The sequence below is a fragment of the Drosophila mojavensis genome, unplaced genomic scaffold (assembly GCF_018153725.1).
Source record: "Drosophila mojavensis isolate 15081-1352.22 unplaced genomic scaffold, ASM1815372v1 contig_36, whole genome shotgun sequence".
In the NCBI taxonomy this organism is placed as follows: Eukaryota; Metazoa; Arthropoda; class Insecta; order Diptera; family Drosophilidae; genus Drosophila; species Drosophila mojavensis.
The window spans coordinates 5,078,713-5,102,600 of NW_025318858.1; the positions used below are offsets into that span (position 1 = coordinate 5,078,713).

General features: G+C 36.8%; 1 protein-coding gene across 2 annotated transcripts in view; it reads right to left on the reverse strand.

The window, feature by feature from the left end:
• Positions 1 to 6,901: 6,901 nt before the first annotated feature.
• The window catches only part of LOC6576005, a 99,752-nt gene continuing 82,765 nt past the window's right edge, over positions 6,902 to 23,888 (reverse strand). Inside the window, exons 3-7 of one of the 2 annotated variants that reach the window (XM_015164918.3) lie at positions 16,884 to 17,092; positions 12,713 to 12,848; positions 7,623 to 7,888; positions 7,412 to 7,553; positions 6,903 to 7,348 (exon numbers count right to left, since the gene is read on the reverse strand). In XM_015164918.3, coding sequence (XP_015020404.1) covers positions 7,038 to 7,348; positions 7,412 to 7,553; positions 7,623 to 7,888; positions 12,713 to 12,848; positions 16,884 to 17,092 — 1,064 coding nt within the window. In that variant the 3' untranslated portion in view covers positions 6,903 to 7,037. Of the gene's footprint in view, positions 7,554 to 7,622; positions 7,889 to 12,712; positions 12,849 to 16,883; positions 17,093 to 23,888 lie in introns of both variants that reach the window. The other variant, XM_002001973.4, reaches the window with a different exon arrangement.

A 23,888-nucleotide genomic window follows, 5' to 3' on the forward strand; every position in this document is an offset into this window, starting at 1 on the left:
GCAATTGCAATACACCCAGACAGACGGACGGAGGGACAGACGGACAGACAGCTGGACAGCGATTGGCAAGCTTTTTATGGGCATTTTTATTTTTGCTACGCATTTTTATTGCAGTACGAAAAATTATGATTGTATCTATGGGCTTGTGTCTGTGCGGCCGCTTCTTGCATTTTGTTTTCTATCGCCTTTGCTCTGTTTGCCAAGGCTTTCTCTTTATTTTTGCTTTTTATTTTTGCAAAGCATTCATATCTTTTGTTAAGTGCAGGAGGGGACTTGCTTAACATAGGGTTTTTTGGCGCTGCTTCAAAGGGGCGATTAAAGAAAATGAGGAAAAAATATGATGTTAAATATTATGTTGTTATGTTTGGTATTTTTTTTTTTTTTTAATTTAAAGTTTGTGTGGGCTTATCAGACTACGTAAACTAAACTGCCCATCAGCCTAAATGTAATGTGCAAAAAGTATTAAAGGTTATGATAGGAAAGTCCTTCAAATTTCCAAAACCCATCGAATCTTAAGATACAAAAATTTCGATAAAAAATTCTATTAAAATTATCCAAATTATTCTATTCTAGCATTATGTTATTCTAGCATTATATACTTTATTTATTCTTTTTATATATATTTTTGTATCTGCAAATTTATAAATAATTTAATCAATGTATCAATATATAGATATAGATAGGAGTAATAAAAAGTATCCATTAGCTATCTAATAATATATATCTATAACAGGAAAAGTAACAGAAAGTTTTAAATTAGATTACAACAGAAAAACGAAAATATCAGGGTATAAAAGAAAAAAACTTTTGGGCGCAGTTTGGTCCTGTATTCAAGGCAACAAATGCGTAAGGATAAAAGCAAATACATATAGACAAAAAATAAATAAACAAAGGCAATGAAATTACGTGACGGTGACAAGGACTATGACAATGACAATGGTGGATAGAACAGGAACTCGAACCAGGGACAGACAGACAGACGACAGCAGCAGCAGCAGCAGCAGCAGAAGCAGCAGGAGCAAGAGCAGCGGCAGCAGCAGCAGCAGCAGCAGGAGCAAGAGCAGCAGCACGTAATTTGCCAATGGGGTGTGGCCAATGGCCAACAACAGACACTTTTTATTGCAAATCATTTCAAATGCTGCAAATGATAACAACAACCAATAGCAGCAACAACAACAACAACAAACAACAGCAAATAAAGTAAAGAATAACTGAAGCAGTGCTAAAAACGAGCTGCAAGCAGACATCACATTCTGTTGACTGTGTGGCATTTGTGTGTTGCATGAAAATCGTGTCCATTGCCAATGTTGTCCAGGCGGATTATGGCAGCAACAGCATCAATGAAGACACTGCTAATGGATAAAAAAAAAGTGATAGAAGCAGAGGTGCATCAGTTATGGAGAGAGAGGGAGACAGGCAGAGAGCGGAAGAGCAGAGTAGAGTGTGTGATAATATTTGCAAATAAAATTTAATGGAGCCAGCAAGAGAGCTGCACTTTCTGAAAGCAAACAAAATTGGATTAAGGGTAGGATTAGAAATACAGAAATATTTTGAAAATAAATTATTTTGGATAAAGTTGAGGGCAGAGATTAAATGAGATTAGAAATTTAGACCTATTTTGAGAGATTTGAAATGAGAGAGAAAGAGAAAGAGAGAGTGAGCCTGCAAATATTGATAAGAATAAAGTTCTTAAGTTCTTAAGATAAAGAAGAATATAAGAGAAAGGCAGCCTTATGGAAAAATATCATTTTCTTAGAGTAATTAGAACAGATTCCATTTGCCGACTATAAAAATAGTAGAGAATATTAGATCTTATTGTGGAGGTAAAATGAGAAGCAAAAAAGTTAGAGTAAATTAAGAGAGAGAGAGAGAGAGAGAGAGAAAGAGACTTAGAGAGATAACGAGAGAGAAAGAAACAGAGACTTAGAGAGAGGAGTGAGATTGAGAGAGAGAGGGTGACAGACAGAGTTAGTGGGAGAGTGTATGAGAGTGAGAGAGAGGGAGGCAGACAGAGAATTAGAGGGTGTGAGAGTGAGAGAGAGAGGGTGTATTGAGTGAGAGAGAGACTGTAAATATCAATATTCGATCAGCAGAAGCTACATATGAAGAAATGGAAAGTAAGGAATTCAGATAGGCTGAGCAATTGTCATCTCTTTGTAATTGAAATTAATTAACAGCCAAACTCACCCAATCTCTTTACAGTACTAATTGGCACTTGAGTAACTTTCTGGCAAACTTTCAAGTGAAGCCCTGAGCCCTAAATCAAACCGATTTCTATAAAGATTTTTACTTATAGATAATATTTTTATATTTAAATGGCATCTTGATTTAATTGAAAGAAGTTTGGCTGTCTACAGTGCTAATTGGCACTTGTGCAACTTTCAGCCAGACATTAAATGCGCAGCTTAACTTATCGTTGCGAGCAATCGGGGCAAACTTTACCTGTGCGGCAATTTATGCCGTTTTATCTGTGTGAAATCAAACATAAAGTTTTTAAGCTCCAGACAATTGAGCTGAATATGCAAAGGTGTCACACAGACACACACACAGGCACACTCACTCACATAGTTTGTGGCATATTTCTACACCGAGTCGTGGCTTAAGTGACATACAAATTACACAAAAAGGCGGCTTGTTTGTAGAGCGTCTGTCTAATAGCAGCTTAGGCTAAGGCTTAAGCTTCATTGGAGACAAGAAATTTCTTATACAACTTCTGTTGTCGTTTTTGTTGTCGTTGTTGTTGTTGTAATTAAATGACAAATCTGATTTATGTGACATTTGATAGCCGCAGCGAACAGCAACCAGCAAACGGCAAATAAAGCTTGACCACCGACACACTCGCTTGGCATTTGGCTTATGCGAGAGATTTTCCGTGTCATTAGTGGCATGCCAGCTGGGCAGGGCAGGTGGGCAAATCCAGCGCAGGTGTGTGCGCAGTTTGTGTTTGGCTTAATAAATCTGCTGGCATCCTCCCTACCTAACAATTCCCTCCCTTCCTAACAATTTGTTTGGCTTTTGTCATATATTTATCAAATGCGCTTATTTTTGGCAGCTTATTAGTGGCAGCGTCTTAGGGCTAAGACGCCAGCTACAGCCATAAATGGGAGTAATCTCTGGCTCTGATAAGCCACACAGAACACACATTTCTATACATTTCCTGCTGGAATGAACATACTATAGATTAAGAGTGGCTGGCAGATATATTATCAAAAGACTATTGGAAAATCGAATAGAAGCGTATAAAGCTGATATTGATTGATGCCAGAATGGCCAGAGCTATTACAAAATATTAATTTTAATTTTTCAGTCAAACGCCATCCTATTAGTTATAACTAATAATAATATTTGCAAATATTTAGCCATTTTATGTAAATAGTTTTTTGTTTAGAAAATTAATTATTTTCTTCTCTATTTTTATCTATTTTGCATACTAGTTACAAAATTTAAAAACAAAACAATTTTAATTTGTTTTACTAACAGATTAATAATTAATAAATAAATCCATGTATCAATATCAGAGTCATATTCCTTACGTAAACAAAAAATATAAAAAATTATATTTTACCTTTTTTTTTGTTATATTTTTTCATGCATTAATTTTATTTTTTTTTAAGATTTACATATTCATTGAATAATATTGCAGTCGAGCCTTATCGACTGCGGAATACCCATTCTGCCCAAACGCTATTGGATATGCTTACCGCGCCCTTTGGATGTATGTGCCATATCTGTTTGGACTTGCAAAACAAAAATACTCACATCACTTCCATGAATGAGCATATGAATTGAACTTTATTTATTTTCTTTTTTTGCGTATATTTTCCACAATTTCCATTCGGTAAAAAAATGCTTGCTTTGAAATCAAAAGAAATATTAATTAAGCTTTTCCTCTTGTTTTTAAAATCTTTTTTCAACACATTTTATTAAAAAAAATAAATAAATAAATAAAAATTAATATGAATATACATTTTTTGTATATAAAATATGTCCAACCTTTTTACTCTATAAAAAAATGTTAAATATATAAATAAAATATGTCTGTATATACTCCTTTGAAAAGTTTGCTCCGCTTTACGGCGCTGTGATGTATGCTATGTTTTTTTCATTTTACTTTTTGTAATATTGTGCCATAGCCTAACAGTCTCACCTATGCCATAGCTATGGCAGCACATTCCATCGTTTGCATTGGTTCAAATGCCCATCTCTGCTTTTTTACTGCTAAACGGTTTCGACTGTCCTCCGTTTTCTTTATTGTCGCTGCTGCTGCTGCTGCTGGCTAGTCGTTGATGCCTGCTGTCACGTACGCAACGCACATTTTCACGTATATCAAATATTTTCCAAAAATTACCCAATTTTCTCCTAAAAAAAAGTGCCAGTAGCGTAGAATGTTGGACAAGCTGTCAACAGAGAAAAATGTTGGACAACTCTAAAGGAACTGAAGACAAAATAAACTTGGTTGATTTTCAAACAATTATTCGACTTTTTTTTTTATTATTTTTTAATTTTATTAATAATTATTTTGTGAAGATTTTCGCTTTTTCGATCATAACTTGTTAGATTTGTTGTTGTATCATATGCTCGCATCTTCGTTTGAATTATGTTTAAAGATATTTACAGAGTTTCGTTTCGATTTGCATTTATTTTATTGTTGTTAAATTCAATTTAAATTACTTTATGGCATTTGGTTTTGTTTTTAGTATGCAGCTTGTTTTTCTTTCTTTCTTATTTTTTTCTTGTTTTCGTTTAATTCATCGTATATATATTTATTTATATATATATATATATATTCGAATGCATTTTATCTTACTTTTTTTTTTTTTTGTATACATCTAAGAATTGAGTTTTAAATACACAAATAATTTACACTTACAATTAGCATATATATATATATATATATATATATATATATATATATATATATATATATTTATATATATATATATATTTTTTTTTAATATATATTTTCTTTTGCATTAATATGTTTAAGTGTAGGTTATAGCGTTGATTAAGTGGGACTTAAAAACAGTTTACAGTTTACAACAATGCACATTGATTTTCATTAAAGTTTTATATATAGATGCACTTAAATCTGATTGCACACACTCATACACTCATACACACACATACAGTCAGTCATACAGTCTCCCACTCACACTCATATCGTCTACTTAATTAGCATTTAAATGTCTGCACATTGAATATTAATTTATGCATACATTTATTCGCTTAGTATTTAAAATGTTTGCATTCATTTTATGGTTTTGCTCTTTTTTTCTCGTTTTGACATCTTAATACTAATTTAGTTAGGATTTTAATTCAAGTATTTACACATAACATTTATAAATATATATATATATAAATGTGTATATATATTGTTTTTGTATTTAATGACAATTAAATTTCAAATTAAAATTGCTATTGCAATCGGAAATCAAATTTTTTGTATTATATAGAAAGAGAGAAATGGACAAAGCATTTGATATGGCGCTGCTCTCGGGGCTATTTACACAAATGAATAATTGTGTTTTGAATGTTGAATGCATTTTGACTCTTCATTAAGGCTTAATCACAATCATTTCTCTATTGTTTTTTATTTTATTTATTTATTTTTTTCATACTTTTGTTGATGACTTTCGCTTTGTTGTCTCTAAAAATTTGGCTAACTAAAATGTTAACATTTATAAACAGTTTTGGTTTGTTTCTTTTTTTTTATAGCAAAATAACATGGAATGTTATTAGTAGTTCGTTCTTACGCAATTCATCAAGTTCTTGACTAAATAATAATATATGTATATATGTTTATATTTATAGGTACGTTGGCTGTACATACTAAAATACGGACAGAGAACAGATCGAACACTTAATGTTTAAATATATTTGGTTTTTTTTTTTTTTTTTTTTAATTTGTTTCTTTTTTTTTGTTTTCTTTTGCATATTTGTTAATTGAGTTCACATACATGCATATACACATACATTAAAAAATTTGGCAATTTATAAATTTACGATATGTTTTTGTTAGTTTTAAGACCTTTCGACAGTCACCAGCTTTTAAATGCTACATTTGATTAGATTCCATTCAAAAACTTTCTTTGTTTTCATTATTATTTATTTGTTTTCTTCAGTTTTTGTTTCTTTATGTGAGAAAGATTTGTGAAAATACAAAAATTTTATACGAGTGCATGGAAAATGAATTAAATATATATTTCGAAAATATTTAACAACATTCTGGAAAAATGAAAAGTCATATAGCCTAAATAAACTTTCATCGAATGCATTCGCAAATTTACATTCAAAATTTCTTTTAAAATTCCATTTATTGTTATTATAATTTATGTGCTTATTTGGTTTTTCATGATTTTAGCTACAGAATGCTTAAAACTAATTTAGATTTAATTATATATGTTTCTTAAATTTATGCATATATATATTTCGTTTTGCTTTTGTTTAAACTCGTTCTTTTTAGCAGAGCTCAACTTTGAGCGTTTTTATTTTGTTCTCATATTTTTGATGTGTTGTTTGCTTTTCATTTTAATTTTAAGTTTTGCCTTTGTTTATATTAATTATACTTTATTTTTTTCTTTTTTCAGTTTTAATCTTTTTGTGTGGAATTACTTATAAATTAATAACATATAATACACACATTCATTATTAACTATATACAGTTTTATCAATAACTTTTGAATACGCTCAACAATTTCATTTTTTTCCCAGCTAAAAACAGGTTTTGTGGCTCTATTTAAAATATATAAATATACGTAGTTTATATTTTATTAAATTTAAATATTTTATGCATATAAATATGTTTTCTTTTATGTTTATACAAATTAAATTCAAGAAAGCTTTTGTTAACGACATAAATAAATAAGCAATTTTTTGCAGCTTTTTATTTTTGGTTTTTTTTTTTTTTTTCATTTTTTTTTTTTTTTAAGATTTTTTTTTTTTTTTTGTATGCTTTTGATTTTCATTTTCTGCGAAGCGAAGACGGAAAATTCAGTGGAAAAAATGGGCGGGGCATAGGCAAAGCTAACTTAATGCAGCTACCGCGCAGTCAGCAGCAACTGCCGACGCTGCGCTGCTGAGAGAGAATCTTGAAGCGTTTGCTCAACATGAATGAATTGCGCTATGAGCTTATCATTGGGCTTATCATTGCCTTGCTCTTGCTCTGGCCTAACAACATTTATCGAAGCTCGATGCACGCGGACCCGCGGACCGAACCCAGCCTTGCTGTGCCTGAACGCCGGCCAGTTGGAGTGGAGGCTGCCGCCCGCTAAGGTGGCAGCCAGGGCCAGCGCCAGCAGCAGCAGAGCATTGGGCGCCCGGGCCATTAGGAGCGAGTCCGTATTGCTGGCTGCATTTGGTTGAAGAAAAAGCGATAAGATTTTGGTAACAAATATTTCCCGGTATGACATACCTTGCACCGGATCGGCGCGCGAGTTGCTGGCGAAGGCGCTGTCGCTCTCTCGCGATTCCAGGACCGGCGCCTTCTGCGGCCGATCGCCCTCGACGGACTCCTCGTTGCTGCGCCAGTAGAACGACGAGAGAGCAGCCACACACTGTAAGGTCAATGTTAACATCAGTCAATCAATCAATCAATCAAATCAAGTCTCAGCAATTCCACTCACCTTCAGCTTCATGTCGCCGTTGCGAAAATGATGTTGCTCCACGCGAAACTGCAGGCCCAGCACTGAGGTCTCCAGGCCCTCGCGGCCCGATACAATCGTCTCGAATTTGCGCAGCTTCTGCGGCTCGGCCGGCTCACCGTTCACATACCAGGTGAGATTGACGGCCGGCTTGGAGCGGCCGGCGGTGCAGTTGATGCGCACCCAGTCGCCGATTTGGTAACGCGGACGTCCTCCAATTATTTTCGGTGGTCCCTGATCGGGCAGAGCTGCAAGAGTAGAGGAAGCAACAGACGGAAGACTGGTTAGTTGCTGCCATGGCTAACGAAGTCAAGCTGTGCTGAATTTAATTTACGGCTAGTTACAGACAGCACAGCCAGCCCCTCCCACGCCCCATGCCCAGAGCCTGCAAGCATTGCTCTGCCCAAGCCTCGAAATACCATAATAAACCAAAACCCAAGCCACCAGCAGCAGCAGCAGCAGCAGCAGCAGCAGCAGCAGCAGCAGCAGCAGCAGCAGCAGCAGCAGCAGCAGCAGCAGCAGCAGCAGCAGCAGCAGCAGCAGCAGCAGCAGCAGCAGCAGCAGCAGCAGCAGCAGCAGCAGCAGCAGCAGCAGCAGCAGCAGCAACAACAACAAAGTCGCCGGCGCCCATCCGGAAATTCAATAAAAGTTCCAGCCGCTGATGCACTGACAGACTGCTGATAAAATTGCACAAAAAAAAAAGAAGCAAACTAAAGAAAACAAGCGAAATAAAAATAAAATTGAAATGAAGGCAAATCGTGACTTGATCGCATCGCATCTTTGAATACTCTAACCAGGCGAGCAAAGTGCATTAGTTGAGCGAAGTACATGTAATTTGGCATAGCAGTCTAACAGAGCTATGTTATGTTAACAGAGCTGAAGTTAATTATTGACAAATCAGTCAACAGTTGTGCTACTCTGCAATGATAACAGAGCCTAGGCGAGTTCATTAACAGATATTGGCTTACTACTGAATCTTAACAGTTATTCTATGCTGAAATATTAACAGAGCTCTTGTGTGTTTATTAACAGAGATGTGTTTATGTTTAATAAACATTGTTGTTGAATGAATAAAGAGACGATTCGCTCTGTTATGCTAGCTTTGTTTTGCCATTTTCAGAGCAGTATTTTTCGCTCACATGCAATGTTATCAATCTCGTTCACTTTTGTTAATATTATGCTATTTTATAATATGTTAATATGACTCTAATATGTCAATCAAAATGTAAATTAATTAGTTACCTTCAGCTATGATAACATACCGTTTTTGTTAGTATCATGATCTTTACTTGCTGACTCTGTAATTTTTACATAGCTCTTATTTGTTATTCAACAAATGTTCATTTATATGTTAACTAGCTCAAATATGTCAATACAAATATTAATTGCTTAACTGGAGTTGAGCTATGCAAATTGTGTATTATTATTGCATATTAGTGCAATATCTACCTAAATTTCCTTTTTTATTAATCTTCCCTTAGCTCATATTTGTCCATTGATAAATCCTTTCAAAGTTACTAAATTATGCTTTGCTAACATTAATATGTTTATCAAAAGTTATTTACATAAAAATCCCCTCTTAGTGGCTAAATAAATGTTAATAGCAGAGACTCTGTTAATCAAGAGAGATCTGCATATTAGAGCCTCAATTTAACAGTTGTTTAATTTTGTCAGACAATAAACTCTAACGTGTAAATTTAAAGTAATTAACATATGAATGTAAGTCAATTGCACGCAGTTCTGTTAATCAAGAGAGTTCTGTTACGCTAACATTGCCTTCATCTGTTAATCAGCAGCCATGCATTGAAAAGATTTTAAATTTATGGGCTGTTAATATTGCCCGAATACTTCTGTTATTAAAAAATCATTTGATTTGAATTATCAGTAACATCATTAACAACCAATCACTACTGTTAAGTTAACATAACTCCCAATATAGATTTGCATATCAAATAGAAATTTATTGAATTTTATTTATATTTTTATTTTTGCTTTTCTGATTATTTTCATTATCTAAGCAATATATTATTTGTTATCTGCTAACAAAGTCCGCCTAACAGCCTTTCACGTTAACGTGAAACGGACTAGCAAAACAAATTGTCAAACTAATAAAAGCAATGCAGTTAGCCAGGCCAGCCATAGCAAGAGCCCCGGCTCTGGCGTGCTGATGCATCCTGACATGCTGTTGACTGTGCGTCATGACAAAGTTCTAATACCCGTTCTCTCTCGCGAAGACTATAAATCAGTGCGGAGCAGAACTATGCGAGCGGAAACGGAAATGGCTTTTTTGCCAGAAGGTCTAACGGCAGCTGTGGGCGCAGAGAGCTGTAAACTGCCAAAAACTGGACTCGGAGCTGTGGCATATGCGAGCCAGTTATTGCTGTTGTTGCATCTGCTGTTGTTGTTGTTGTTGTTGAAGCTTTTAAAAAGTTTGATTGAAAGCCAAACAGGCAGCCTGCACAATATGAGCAACACAAAAGCCAAAACAAAAGCGCGTTAGAACAAAGACAAAACCAGCGCAGCAGCAGATGAGAGAGGAATGGAAACACTAGGCCAGCTAGCAAGAGAGAGTGAGAGAGAGAGGGAGGTAGCCCAGCAGCTCTTCTCTGTCCACGCAAAAGTTTATAATTGAACAAACGAAATGTCAACGCCAGCTCAAAGCGTTCCGGTTTGCCTCGCCCACGTGTGACTCTCGTTGTCCGTGGCAATAAGCGTGATTTCCGGTCTGAGCCCCGAGCCCTGCTAGCATTTCACAAAATGTTGTTGCTCCTGCTCCTGCTCCTGCTCCTGCTCCTGCTCCTGCTCCTGCTGCTGCTGCTGTTGTTATGTTGTTTGCATTTCGAGTTGGTCGCGACATCTTCGAAATTCTTGTTCCGCCTCCGGCAAATTGCTGAGCAAGACAGACAGTTGCAAAATTGAGTTAGATGCTAAGCTTTGGCAGGTTGCCGACCAACAGCAGCAGCGGAGCATGGACAGGGACATGTGGCATGCGGCTCGGGGCCACAACTGAGAGTTTTGTTAAGCTTATTATAAACACGAAATCAAATGAAGCCTGTCAAATGCAGTTCAACACTTGAGCAGATCAACAATTGAGTTTGCCTTCGCCCAAATGAAGTGGACCAAATTGAATATGAAACACCACCAGCAGCAGCAGCAGCAGCAGCAACAACAAAAACAACAACAAGAACTAAGGCAGCTGGTCCAAGTCCTGTAATTTATAATTGCTTCGAGCGTGTTGATAATCACTGAGCTCCCGACATATACGCAGATTAATGCCAACTATGCAATTAGCCGTAATTTAGAGTTCTGATTGAATTATTGGTTTAATTCTTACAATTATTGTCAGCTAGTCAAGTTGATACTGCAAGCTGTGTGTATAGGTAGGTTCCTCCTAAGTCTAAGAAGTTTGTTTAATTCAAAGATGATAGCTCGAACTGTCTGATGTCATGAGATATTTTATGGTAATGTCTGAATATGCCTTGAACACTTGCTAGAGGCTGGTTAACAGTTGATTATCTACTTCAAAATTCGAAAACCGCCCAATTAACAGTTCTCGTCGTAAACTCTCTTAAGTCTGCTAAAGACGTTTCCAAGAAACACTTGGAGTACATAATTTATTTATTATATTTAATATATAATTAAGACTATATTTATATATTCAAGATATTCCAAAATAAAGAGGATCTAGATATCTTGAAGGGCCGGTCTAAGAGTCCATTTAACAGTTAACTTTGTTAGTTAAAAATGTTACTGACTACTTGAAGTGAAAGCTTTGAGCCTAGCTAACGATTAACAATAGATAATCTGCTTACATCTTCTTCAAGTGACACCAGCTAACAAAATTTTTCAACACAGCTAAAAGTCGATAGTTCTCTTTGACTGCTTCTCGAAATGAGCCTAATTAACAGTTGAGTACCTTTAACTATTATAATCTTCTTGAAATCTCTATTGCTCGCTTTCACTTGAATATATAATTAGAGCTGTACAATCAAATTATATTCCATTTAGCTCTAAAGCTACATAGTTTGAGATAATAAATGAAAATACTTTACGACTTAACAGAGACAAGTTAACAGTTGACAATTGATTTACCATATGTACACATTCTTTATTTCCTTTATATATACATTCTTCTACATTTCCTCAAAACTAAGTGTTTGAGAAAAGTTAACATTTAATCATTTATTTTGATCAATTTTGGCATTGAGTCCATTTAACAGTTTACTGCAGCCTGATTAACAGTTAAGAGCTCTGGAAATAGTCTCTGTATAGCTATGTTAAATGTGCCTTGGATACTTAGTTAAGCTTCCCAGTATTAGTGTAATTTATATATATTCTAGGCATATGAAATCTATTTTCGAAAGATATTAAAATTTTTAGTTTCTAATTTTACTGCTTAACCTGCTCACTTAACGCTTACTTCGAGCTCTTAGCATAGTGGACATGTGAAGTTCCTTAGCTAATCTCTTCAAATATATCGGAGATCTATGCTCTCTCCACTTCTCATGCCGATCAATTGATCAACTTTTTTAAGGATTTTACATTCTAGACACCAATTAAATTCCAGACGCATCAATAAATAATACTGCTATCTGTATATATGTGAGGCAAGCAAAATACCTATCCAATCTTGTAAATTATATAGCTACTATATGTACTTTCTGATTATATGTATCTGATTATTGTTCAATCTCTATTTATCCCTTAACTTATCCCTTCAATTACATACGATTTCTCTACTCATTTCACTTGCTACACAATAATAAGATTTACCTGGCTCTTAACACCACCTCCATCCCCCACACATCACTTCACCCATCAGCAGTCTGAACAACACCCTAGACACAATTAAACTCCAAGAATTGATAGATGGACACTCTAGACGTTACACTTGAGTCTAGTTGATTGCACCACCCAAGCCCTAAATCCCCACTCTCAGTAAACTCTCCCTCTCTCCCTTTCTCTCTCTCGCTGTGTATGGCTATGCTGCGCCAATTTCCAATTAGAATTATAAGTATTCGCCAGAGTTCAATTACTATACAGCAGCTCTTATTACTTATTGCTATACTTACACACAACAACCATGTCGCCATGCTCGGTGACCGTTTGGAAGGATGGCGCCTCGCCGGAAACCTCGCAGCGGAAGCGGCCAGCCGACTGCAGATTGACGTTGTGCAGGTTAACAATCGCATCGCTCGAGTTGTGCAACTGCAATTAAAAACGGTTTGAATGTGTTAAAAGTAAAGTAAAATAAAGGCAGCGCAGCGCGGCTAAAGCAATGTAAACGAAAAGTGGCAAAAGTTGTAAGACCAAAAAGGATGCCGCTGTCCGTTCTTCGACATTAACTGTTCGCTGTTGCCTGTTCCCAGTTCTCAGTTGCCAGTTGGCAGTTTCAATAGCCGCCACCACTTTGAACGTTAATGTAACGTAATTGTTTTTGAGAACCGGCTCAAAATGCTTTTTCAATGTTTTTGCTACTCTTGAAGGCACACAGAGCCCACTTGGTCAATTTAAGGGTCAGTCGCGTACGTTAGGCGAATGTTTTCCATCAGCTTTAAGCCATAAAGCTGCTTTGCTGGCCGCCGCCTGTTTGTTTTACCCGCTCAAAGAATGGTTTTGTTCTACGTCCGTCTGCCTGTCCATACGTAAGCCATGTTGCTGCTACTGAAGCTGGAGACGAGAAGTCTTATGTGATAGTGCTTATACTTATCCGATTGACCGACTGGGCTTGGATGAGGTTTTATATCTCTTCTGCGATGTTTCTTTTGGCGTTTGAGAGGATTTCATATCAATATATTTGTCTATACTCGTATAAAAATCTGCGATTTTGTATGTGTTGTAGTTAGATCCGTGGCTATGCAGATCAATGAAGAATTGAGTATAACTATATCTTGTCAAACTTCAGAGGAAGACTTCCAAGTCCAATTTTTACTTTTGTCCTTCTGTATTGGTAACTGATGGTATCCTCCATCGAACGACTAGGCACAAGCTCTATGGGAGTAGCTTGCTGGTAGATCCTAATTGATCCTTGATTGATATCTGTAGACTTTTCTGTATGAATCTTTCTCTATAGGCTCATTTCTAAAAAACCGTCTATAGACCCTTCTCTATAGGTCTTTCTATATCGACTCTTTCCCATATACCTCTATCAATACACTTTTCTCAACGAACTTTTCTCTCTCAAGACTTCTATATAATCTCTCTATAAACTCTTCTGCACAGACCTTTCTCATAGACCTGTTCTATGGATCCTACTTCACTGACTCTTCGCTCCAGACCCATCTTAATCACTTCAGCTGCATTGACTCTTCCCAAATGTATATCTTCAAATAAACTCTTGTGTATAGATCGATCTGGATAGACCATTCTCTATAGATCCTGCTGCAAAAACCCTCCTCCACAGACTCTTCTCAATGACCTCCAATGGCCTCTTCTCTATAGACTTTTCTCCATAGACTATTCTCGGTAGGTCCTTCTCCATAGACTTACATAGACGCACTTTTATCTATGAACTCATCTCTTTGGACCCATCCCAATGACCTCTTCTCTATAGACTCTTTAGGCAAATTTCTATAGATCCCTCTCAATAGACCCTTGTCTATAAACCTCATCTCATATAGATCAATAGATCATTATCAATAGACCCTACTCTATAGACCTTACTATATAGATGGAGCCTTGTAGACTTATCCCTAGAGATGTTGCTCTATAGAATACCCACTCTATAATCTTCTCGCAATTACGCATTGCTCATGTTTCAATTTTCAACTACAGAAGTATAAAAATATCTGAACGAGTATTAAACAGTCGCTTCTGCCAAAATTTAAGCTTCTCATTCATTTGAAAAGGGTTTTTTTTTTTTAATGTTGTTTACTTGCCCAGCTAAAAGTGCACTTTGTTATCTTTTATTGCGCATTTTTTATACCTTTGTGCTCATTTTATTGTAATTGTTGTTGCTGTTGTTGTTGTTGCTGTGTGTCTGCTGCTGCTGTTGTTGTCTTAACCTAATTTATAGTTTACCTAGCTAAGCACACACACTGATGCAGACGCAAACGCAGACGCCGTTAAGCTCTTAGCTTAGCACACGTCCAGGCAGACGGCGAACAGTTTCGAACAACTGCAATAAAACAAAACCCGAAATCCAAACAAAAAGCCAGCCAATGGCCAAAAAGTTGTTGGCCCAGCCACGTCAGTCAGTCGGAGGGACGGACGGACGGACGGAGGAACGGACGGACAGTCACTTGAATCGATTATGCTAAAACAATATCCGCCAAATGTGGTTTGGATATAACCATTAGCATTGGCTGCTAGCTAGAGCCAACTATCTAGACCTTGCAACATGTTTCGCTTTTATCAGCTGCCCAACATCAAAGTTGAGGAGACCGACTCTGTCCATGTGTGTGCGTGTGTGTCGGTGTGTGTGTGGGTGTATTTCCTCTGGCTGTTATAATGCGCATTATAGACACGTTCGTGCCACGCCCATAGCCAGCGGCGACTGGCAAAAGCGCAACTTGAAAAATTTATTGCACTCGCAACTGGCAAAACACACGGCACAGGAACCCGAACAGGATGCGAGGGTGTAGCCAGGACATGCATGCCAAGCAGATTCACTTTTATTTCTCTTTTCGGTTACGACGATTAGACTCGAGTTTCAGTAGTTTGCTCTAGCGCAGTTCCACTGTACATCGTTTTATGGCTGTGTATGCGTGTGAGTCTGGCGCTCTCACGTGCTTATCTAGAACTCAGCGAGGCGTTTACCCTCGCACCGCCTCTCGGGCAATGCCAATGTGTGCTTTGTATGCGTACACAGGATTTTTCGGGCATTGGCGCCACCGCAACCTCACCTGTAAGCGCGCGCATCTCGCATTCGACGTGCAAAACTTTTAGTGGCAAAAATAATGGAGCAATGGCATTTAAGTGCGCCACTTTTCCACAACGGGGCGGGCAGCAAAGTTCGGCTCAGTCCATGCATGATCATTGTTTGAATTTATTTTTTTTTAATGTTATTCAGACTTTTGCTAACGGCCAACTGATGGGTTGGAGACTAAAGTGCTAGAGCTTTAAGCACAGCTCTGAGGTCAGCGCGCTTGACTTGTCTACGGGGCTCTGCTTATGCAGAGCAGCTGCGTGAGAGTTCTCTTTGTGGCCATTAAATGCGCTCCAGCAGCTGCACCAAAAAACTAACTCAACTCCAAGGCGACTCATTGTCTGCGCCCGTGCAGTGATAAAGAGCTCTTTTGCTGCAGCTCTATGTAGGTAGACGGGCACTAGAGCTGCCGGCCAGGAGGCGTTGCAGTCTATTGTCTGGCTGCGCCGCAAAGCATGCAACGTTGTTTTAATGCCGGGCCTTAACAATGCCGCCGCCAAACTGAAGGCAGCTCTAATTTTGCGTGAGACCACGAGAAGTGCTCAAAATGGGGTATATTGGTTTTGTAAAAGTGCATGGGACAGGCGAGAGAAAGATACAAAGTAACTAAGCTGTTGGCTTCTCTCTGTGTTAATATAACAGCCAAAGGAGAAAGCCTTAGATCAATATCATATTTGAGCTCTTGAAGTCTAGATATTAAAATTTGACTCATCTCTCTCTTTTTCTCTTTCTCTCTCTCTCTTTGTTCGTCTCTGAAATAGACTAATATTGATATTATATATATATCTCTCTTTCTCTCTCTATCTATATATATATATACCGGTACCTATATATATATTTACCGGTAGGAGCCATAGAGGCAGAGAACCAATTATCCATCAGTGATCGATAGATATATACATATATTTTATTAAAGTCGATACCACACCTCACTTCACATTAAAGTTGTATTTTTTCTTTTTGTCTCTCATTATAATCAACTATATAATCCAGAGAAGGTAATTTAATAAATATTCAAGATTGGAAATTATCGATCATATATCAACATTCGTGGAATCAAAATCATAATCGTAAATTAATAAATTATTCGTATTTCAAGCCGTTAAGCACTTCTTATAAGTATAAAGAGCGCAAGCTGACTCAACATATTCTCTTCAAGTATATTAATACATAGTATTAGCTTTAGAAACCTGCTTCTCAGCAATGCTTGCTGGCCTTTTACACATAGTATTGCTATGGATAACAACAGGAAAATCTCCAACTGCAATATCGGACAAGTCTTAGGGTATCTGTCAGTCGGTTCATTCCCGTCTTAACAACTCTTGCCTATTTTTCTTTTCGCTCTCCTCTTCTTCTTCCGTCAGTGGCATACTCACATCAACAGCAACACCTGGCAGGCGAAATGTTTGCGCCGGCGGATTATCCCTGGGCACATAGCGGTAAAACTCATTGCCATCCTTGTACCATTTGACCGAGTAGAGCGCCTCGCCATCCAAATCGTACAGGCACTCCAGCTGGGCGGTGGCGCCCTTAATCACATAGTTTGGTATGCGCACCTCGACCAGACGCAGTCCGGCCGTAAAATCTGTAAAACAAGCAAAAATTTTAGCATTATTAAATTGCTGCACACACACACAAACACACACACATAAACACAACGCATTCGTTTGCCCTTTCGGGGCTTTAATTTTTAATGAGAGCGTACGTTGCTCATGATTGATTTATGTTTAAACAAATTGCTGTTGTTATTGTAATGTTAATTAATTATAAAAGTTTGTTTGGCTGGCCAGCATAAATGTCAACCCGTTGGCCGCATGAGCGATTGCCCTGTCCCTGGCCCGGCCGGCAGTCGACGCTTATAATGCCTTACACAATTTATGTATTTTTAATATAATTTATAATAACATTTTATCACCGAGTCAGGGATATGTTTTGCTTTTATATTTATTTTCCCAAACAGTAATTTTCTTCTTTTTCTTTTTTTTTTTTTTGCAATTTACAAAAGTGCACAACGCTCAGCAGCTGCAAAAACTACTCGCTCATCATACATTTTGATATATATAATAAATATAATGCGAAACGTATATATATATATGCGTCTGATTAATCAGTCACTATGGCTGGACTGCAGCAGCCCTCAGCTTGATTGAGTGCCCTGATTTATGTGGGCCCTTTTGAGCTGAGCATTTAACTTGTAGTCTAGTGTAGTGTATGTGTGTCACTTGACTGACTGGCCCACTCGAACTGAACTAGACTCGACTCGACTCGACTCGACTTCCAGCCGTGCCAAGTCAAGGCATTCCAGTCCACTCCACTCGGCCCGGTCTCTTGTTACGTTTTATAGCAAACTTGTTTATTGTCAATATTGACAATGCGAGACACAGGCACAGACACACATTTACAGATAAACTGCCACCTACTGCTCTTTGTGCGTGTCTTATATTATTAGAGCACCCAAGGCACACACCCACACACACACACACTCGCACACATCAAGTGACTGCTCACTCTGCTGCTTCTAAGGATGCTTGAAGGACCTTCGACTGCTGCTGCTGCTGCTGCTGCTCCAATCGTTGTACATTACAAGTGTAATAAAATGTGAAAGGATATTATTGTACATACATCGCCAGGCTGGCAGACAGAAGACTCTTCACACAGAGCAATCGAGCTCTGCCAGCAAGAGTCGAGCAAAAATGCATTGCATTTATATAACAGCACGATGTACGACAAAAGCTTAAGAGTCGAGCTACAAATTTCTAGAAATTCAGGCAACAACCCAAAGCAATAAGTAATTACAACAATATAAGCATTCCATAAATGTTATCTAAGAAAGCAAAAAAACGAATAATAAGAATACGTGTGTAAGACTCTTGCAAAGACTTAAGCTGACATTTCAAAAACTTTTTAAGCACCAAACTGAAAAGAAGTCGCCGTTGGCTTGGTGACGTCCTACCGATTGCTTAAATATCGCCAAGTGACTGCAGTTGACATTTTGTAAAGTTAAAGCTTGATTTTGAGTTGAAGCTAAATGTGAATATAGCAGAAAAATAAAAAAAACAAAAATTTTTTTTTTTATTATTTTTATATAGATAAACTTTTATTTATTATTTTTTTGATTTTCTTTTAATTTAATTTAATTTTTTATATTTTAATATATTTATATATTTTTCGAATATATTTTTATTATATTTTATATTAACATATTTTTTTGATTTCTTTATATATTTTTAATTTTTTTATTTCATTTATTTATTTATTTTTTTTTTTTTATTTAACTATTTTTTTTTACAAATGATAAAATTTACTAACTACTAACTAATCATTTCTATTCGACAACCATATCTCCTCAATATATTCAATAATTTCAACTATTTAAATGCTGAAACATATGTATATTCACAATTATTATAAGATAGCTACGTTTCTCTCTAGTATTCGATATATTCCTTTAATATGTAACCCAAGTTTTTTTAAGCTTTTATAAAAGATATCTATTGACATATATGTTTCTCTCCATTACCAAAACTTTTTACCATAAAACTTAACCACATTTAGCTATGAGGAAACTTAAAAGGCGTTGATCTAGCAGCAGCTGAAAGAGCATTGCTAAACTCCCGAAAAAAGAAAACAACAATTGTATATGAACAACCTGCTAAGAAGTGTTTCAACACTTGCAACAAAAACAATGAGCAAAAGCTAAAAGAACTTTAGTTCAATATGCATCAAGTGCAAGTGAAAGACATTCATGAATTTGAGAGTAAACTTTTAGGAGAAGCCAGAGACACTAAAAAGAGACTGTATATATGCAAAGACACACACACACTCATACACTTACCCACACTAGTATATATGCTAAAGATGCACTCTAGGTGCAGACATTTCTATAGACAAAGCAGGTTAAATAAAAATAGTTGAATGGGCAAATAGAAACTTCTATTCAGAATTACTATTTCTTTATTATATAAATATTAGGACCAGACAGATCTTAGCTTTACCTATACGGCAAATTCACTCCAAATTTTGAATAAACTACAAATTTTTCACTTTTTCTCGGTTAAAGTTTAGAATACCCTCAGCAAGTGTCGAGAAAGTTGGGCAACTGCACTTTGTTTGCGTGCGTATATGGAAAGTCTTATATACACACATACATATACACGTATATAGCATACTTATATGTATATGCTTGAGTGTGTTTGCTCTTAAAGTGAATTTGGGTTGCATGGCTCGACGAGCGCCCAAAAACTGAACTGCCTGCAATAGCAGCTTTTGACTTTTGCCACCAGGAAAAAAAAACCAATGAGAACAATGAAAATGTGAAAGGAAAACCAACTCTCTACTCATTAATTCTGCTTAAGAACAGAGCAGAGCAGAAGCTGGAGGCTGCAGCTGGGGGAGCGCAAAGTAAGCGAAACTAAAGTTTTGGCCTGGTAATTTAAGTAACTTTGTCATTTGGGCGTCACACACACACTAACACACACTATAACTGGAATGTCAACACACAAAGAGCAACACAATGCGAAGTGTATGGTCTGTGGATGGGTGGTGCATGGGCGTGGCTGAATTAATATGCTCATGCTGTGACCTCGTCCAAGTGAAAAATCAATTTACCTCGCACTCCCACTTCTCAATAATGCCACACACGCTGCATGCCACATGCCGCATGCCGCATGCCCCGCGTAGCTTGCCGCTTTCTTATGCCATCAGCCAGTGACAACTTTTGCCGAAAATAAAAAAAAACACACACAAACTTTTTCGCCATTCTTATACTTCATTGGGGTTAAGTGATTAAATTTGCACAAAAAAAAAGAAAAGAAAAAAAGAAAACTTTGTTCTAGTAGAGGCTGATCGACTTGAGCTTACCCCGACATGTCTCAAAAAAATTTTATTCCATTTTATTTTCATCTACTTAACTCTTTATAATGTTATAATATATTGAGAATTGTAGAATTGATTTATAAAATTTTGTTTCAAAAGATTTATGAAATATTTTAATTTCAAAACTAACTACAAGAGATCTTTTCTATTTATTCTTTTCTTAACTGAAAAATAACCCTTTGTCAATGTTTGAAAATTTGTTATAATTTTTTAAAATACATTTCCGCTTGAAAAAAGAAAAGTGATCAAAAATTTTGAGTTCTTGCTAAACACTAAAATTTATTTTATTATTTTCTCAATTGAAGAACCGAATTTGTAAAATTATTCATATAAAAAAGTAGTCAAGCTTGTAATGTAATTAAATTTCTTGAAAGTTTTCTTTCTAAAGAATCAATGAACATTATTTCATAGCTGAAAAATGAAATTTAAAAAAAAAAAAATAAATAAAATAAAATATTTATATATATATATATATATATATATATATATATATATATATATATATATATATATATATATATATATATAATGATATATTAATATCTGTGGCATTATACTAAACCGAAATATTGCTTTTTAGCACAATTTCGATTGGCTAAACAGCGAGCGCAGGAACTTGTTAGCTTTTTATAGTTCATCAGAATTTATGTAGCAAATTTTATGACTCGAGCGTTTTGTGGATAATTGAAATTGAAAAAATATTGAAGATTTGAAAGTTCGAAAGAGAAGCTATCACCCACGGAGAGACTGAGAATATAAGCTATCTTCATAAAAAGGAAATAAAATTCGTATCTGTAAGAAACACCTTCAGCGAGAATCAACATACCCCGAATACCCATTTGCAAATGAGGGCGCATAAAAGGCAGTTTGGCAGGAAACTTTGGCATATGTGACACTCGCCTCGAATGCCGCATAATTGTTGCCGAGTCTAAACTGAAACTTTGTAGCTGGCACAAAATTTGATTATTTTGATTAAGATAACAAAAAGTTCTTTTTCTTCTTCTTTCTTGCTTCTCGGCAGATGGGCAGATGGGCAGGAGGCGGGACATAAGCAAATCATTTGCCGGCAACTTTGAATGGCAATTTACCCTTTTCGCCAGCTCCAAGGAATTGAGGGACTGTTGCTGCTGCTGCTGCTGCTCTGCTGCTGGCTGCCGGGCCTGCTTGTTTGAGCTATCAGTTGATAAGCAGGCGGCAGGGCCTATTGAAGCGGCAAATGCCAATGGTAATGGCAATAGGATCACAAAACAGGACCAAGCTCCGGCACTTAATGTCGGGTCACTTTTGGACTTTGGGCCAAGTTAGCTGCGTCTTTTTTTTGTTTTTTTTTTTCCTGCTGCTTCTTTTTTCCTTTTTGTCCTCGGGGCAGTTTGAGCTTAATATCCGTTGCCATTGTTGCTGCCGTTGCCGTTGCCGTTGCCGTTGTTGCTGTTGCCGTTGCTGATGTTGCTGTTGGCTGGTTTATTAGTAGTTTGTGCTGGATAGAGGCAGGATGCCAGGCAGTATGCCAGCGACTGCTGTATGGTATGCTCAGCTGGGAGTCGAGTGCGTGCGTGTGTGTGGCAGGAGTGAGTTCGAGCGGCCACATAAAAGCAGAAGCTGTTTGCTTATGTAAATGTCTGCATATGAGCCATGCAACGCATCCTGCTACCCAGCCAGCAGCCAAACAATGCCTTTCATGTTGTGCGAGTGTGTGTGTGTGCGTGAGTGTGTATAAGTGTGTGTGCGTGTGCGTGTGCGTGGCGCTCTGGCCAGCGCCCGAGGTAGCAATATTTGTTTTCTTGCTTTCATCATTTGCATATAATGGAGCTGTAAAAGTTCATAAGATGCCCAACCCAAAGCACTGTTGTGCGAGATGCTACTTGCTTGCCTGCCTGACTGCATCGCATTGCATCGCAGCTGCAACTCGATGGGAGCAAAGAATTTAATAAGCCCAACTATGCATACGATTTGAAATTCTACGCAATGAAATTGAAATTGATTTTTCAAATCCCCAACTAAGCCACAATCAAATTGTAAAAATGCTCAGTTCTGGAATGGAATGGGAAAGAATATTTGACTATTAAGAAATTCGTGGAAAATGAGAAAATATGCCAGAGCTTTTTCGACTGGGATTTGGATTTGGCCTCTGACTCTAGCAGTTTCCTTCGTGACTTTAGCGCCGCCGGGCGTGGCAAGCGCAACAATTACTTCGGCGCTCCCCAGGGCGACATCAGAAATAAAAAAATAAAAAAAAACAAGAAAAAAATGAAATGAAATGAGAGGAAAATGAAAAGAAAACAGACAACATTCAGCATGCAGCTTTAAGCAGTGCCCGCTGGGCCTTACTTTCGAGGAGGCGAGCAGAGAGCAGCAGGAGGCGGCCGCGACGGGGGAGGCTTAACTAGACAAAGCTTTTGTAGTTTCGCTATTTTGTTTCCTGTTTGTCCTTAACTGGGTTTCCGCTAAGAATTGCATTGCATTAATAATTAATTGTTTCGACGGTTCGTCAGCGAAAGAGAATCGTTGCCCTAATTAGTTTGGGCCATCAAATAATTGTAATGGGCCTCGCAGCGCTGGGAATTGAGGGTGAAATATGCTGACAGAGCTCGTTAGCTTCATAAAAGTCAAAACAATAATGAATCCAACTGCCAACCGTGCTGAGTTTTAATAAAAAATACAAAAAAATAGATAAAATAGAACCAGCCAAAAGCTCTTCTAGAAAGCTCTTCAACAGCTTGAAGAATATGGAAGTATTTGAAGCTTTTGATTGAAAAGACTTTCAAAGCACTTTGAATACTCCTTAAACTACTCACTCAAAGCTCATGAAATCAGCTTTCAGTGCTGGAAGTAAAATATGCTGACAGTGCTCGTTAGTCTAACAAGAGTCCAAATAATAATTAAAATCTGTACAGAACAGGAAAAAGTAATCTGATCAACTTTAAAGGAATGAAAAGTAATAAATCTATATAAATGTACATTTTTTATGTATTAAAACTATAAGCTCATTAAAATCCAAAAACAAACTAAAAATATTTCTACCAAAAGCCTTTCACTCTATACCATAAACATTGCAAGTACTTTCTCGTTAGTCTAACAAGAGTCCAAATAATAATTAAAATGCTGTACAGAACAGGAAAAAGTAATCTGATCAACTTTAAAGAAATGAAAAGTAATAAATCTATATAAATGTATATTTTTTATGTATTAAAACTATAAGCTCATTAAAATCCAAAAACAAACTAAGTAGGCAACAAACTAAAAATATTTCTACCAAAAGCCTTTCACTCTATACCATAAACGTTGCAAGTACTTTCTAAGCCTCTATGTATCATTCCATTCAACCATAGTTTGCCTTAATTAATTAATTATAGAATAATATTTTTGTAAATCAATTTTAAGCTCCTTTAGATCGACTACAATGTGCTCTGCTCTGCCAGTCGGCGTATATGTATATGTATGTGTGTATATGCATGCATGTATAATGCACATTATCTAATTGCTGCTGCTGTCAAAACAGTTTCCGT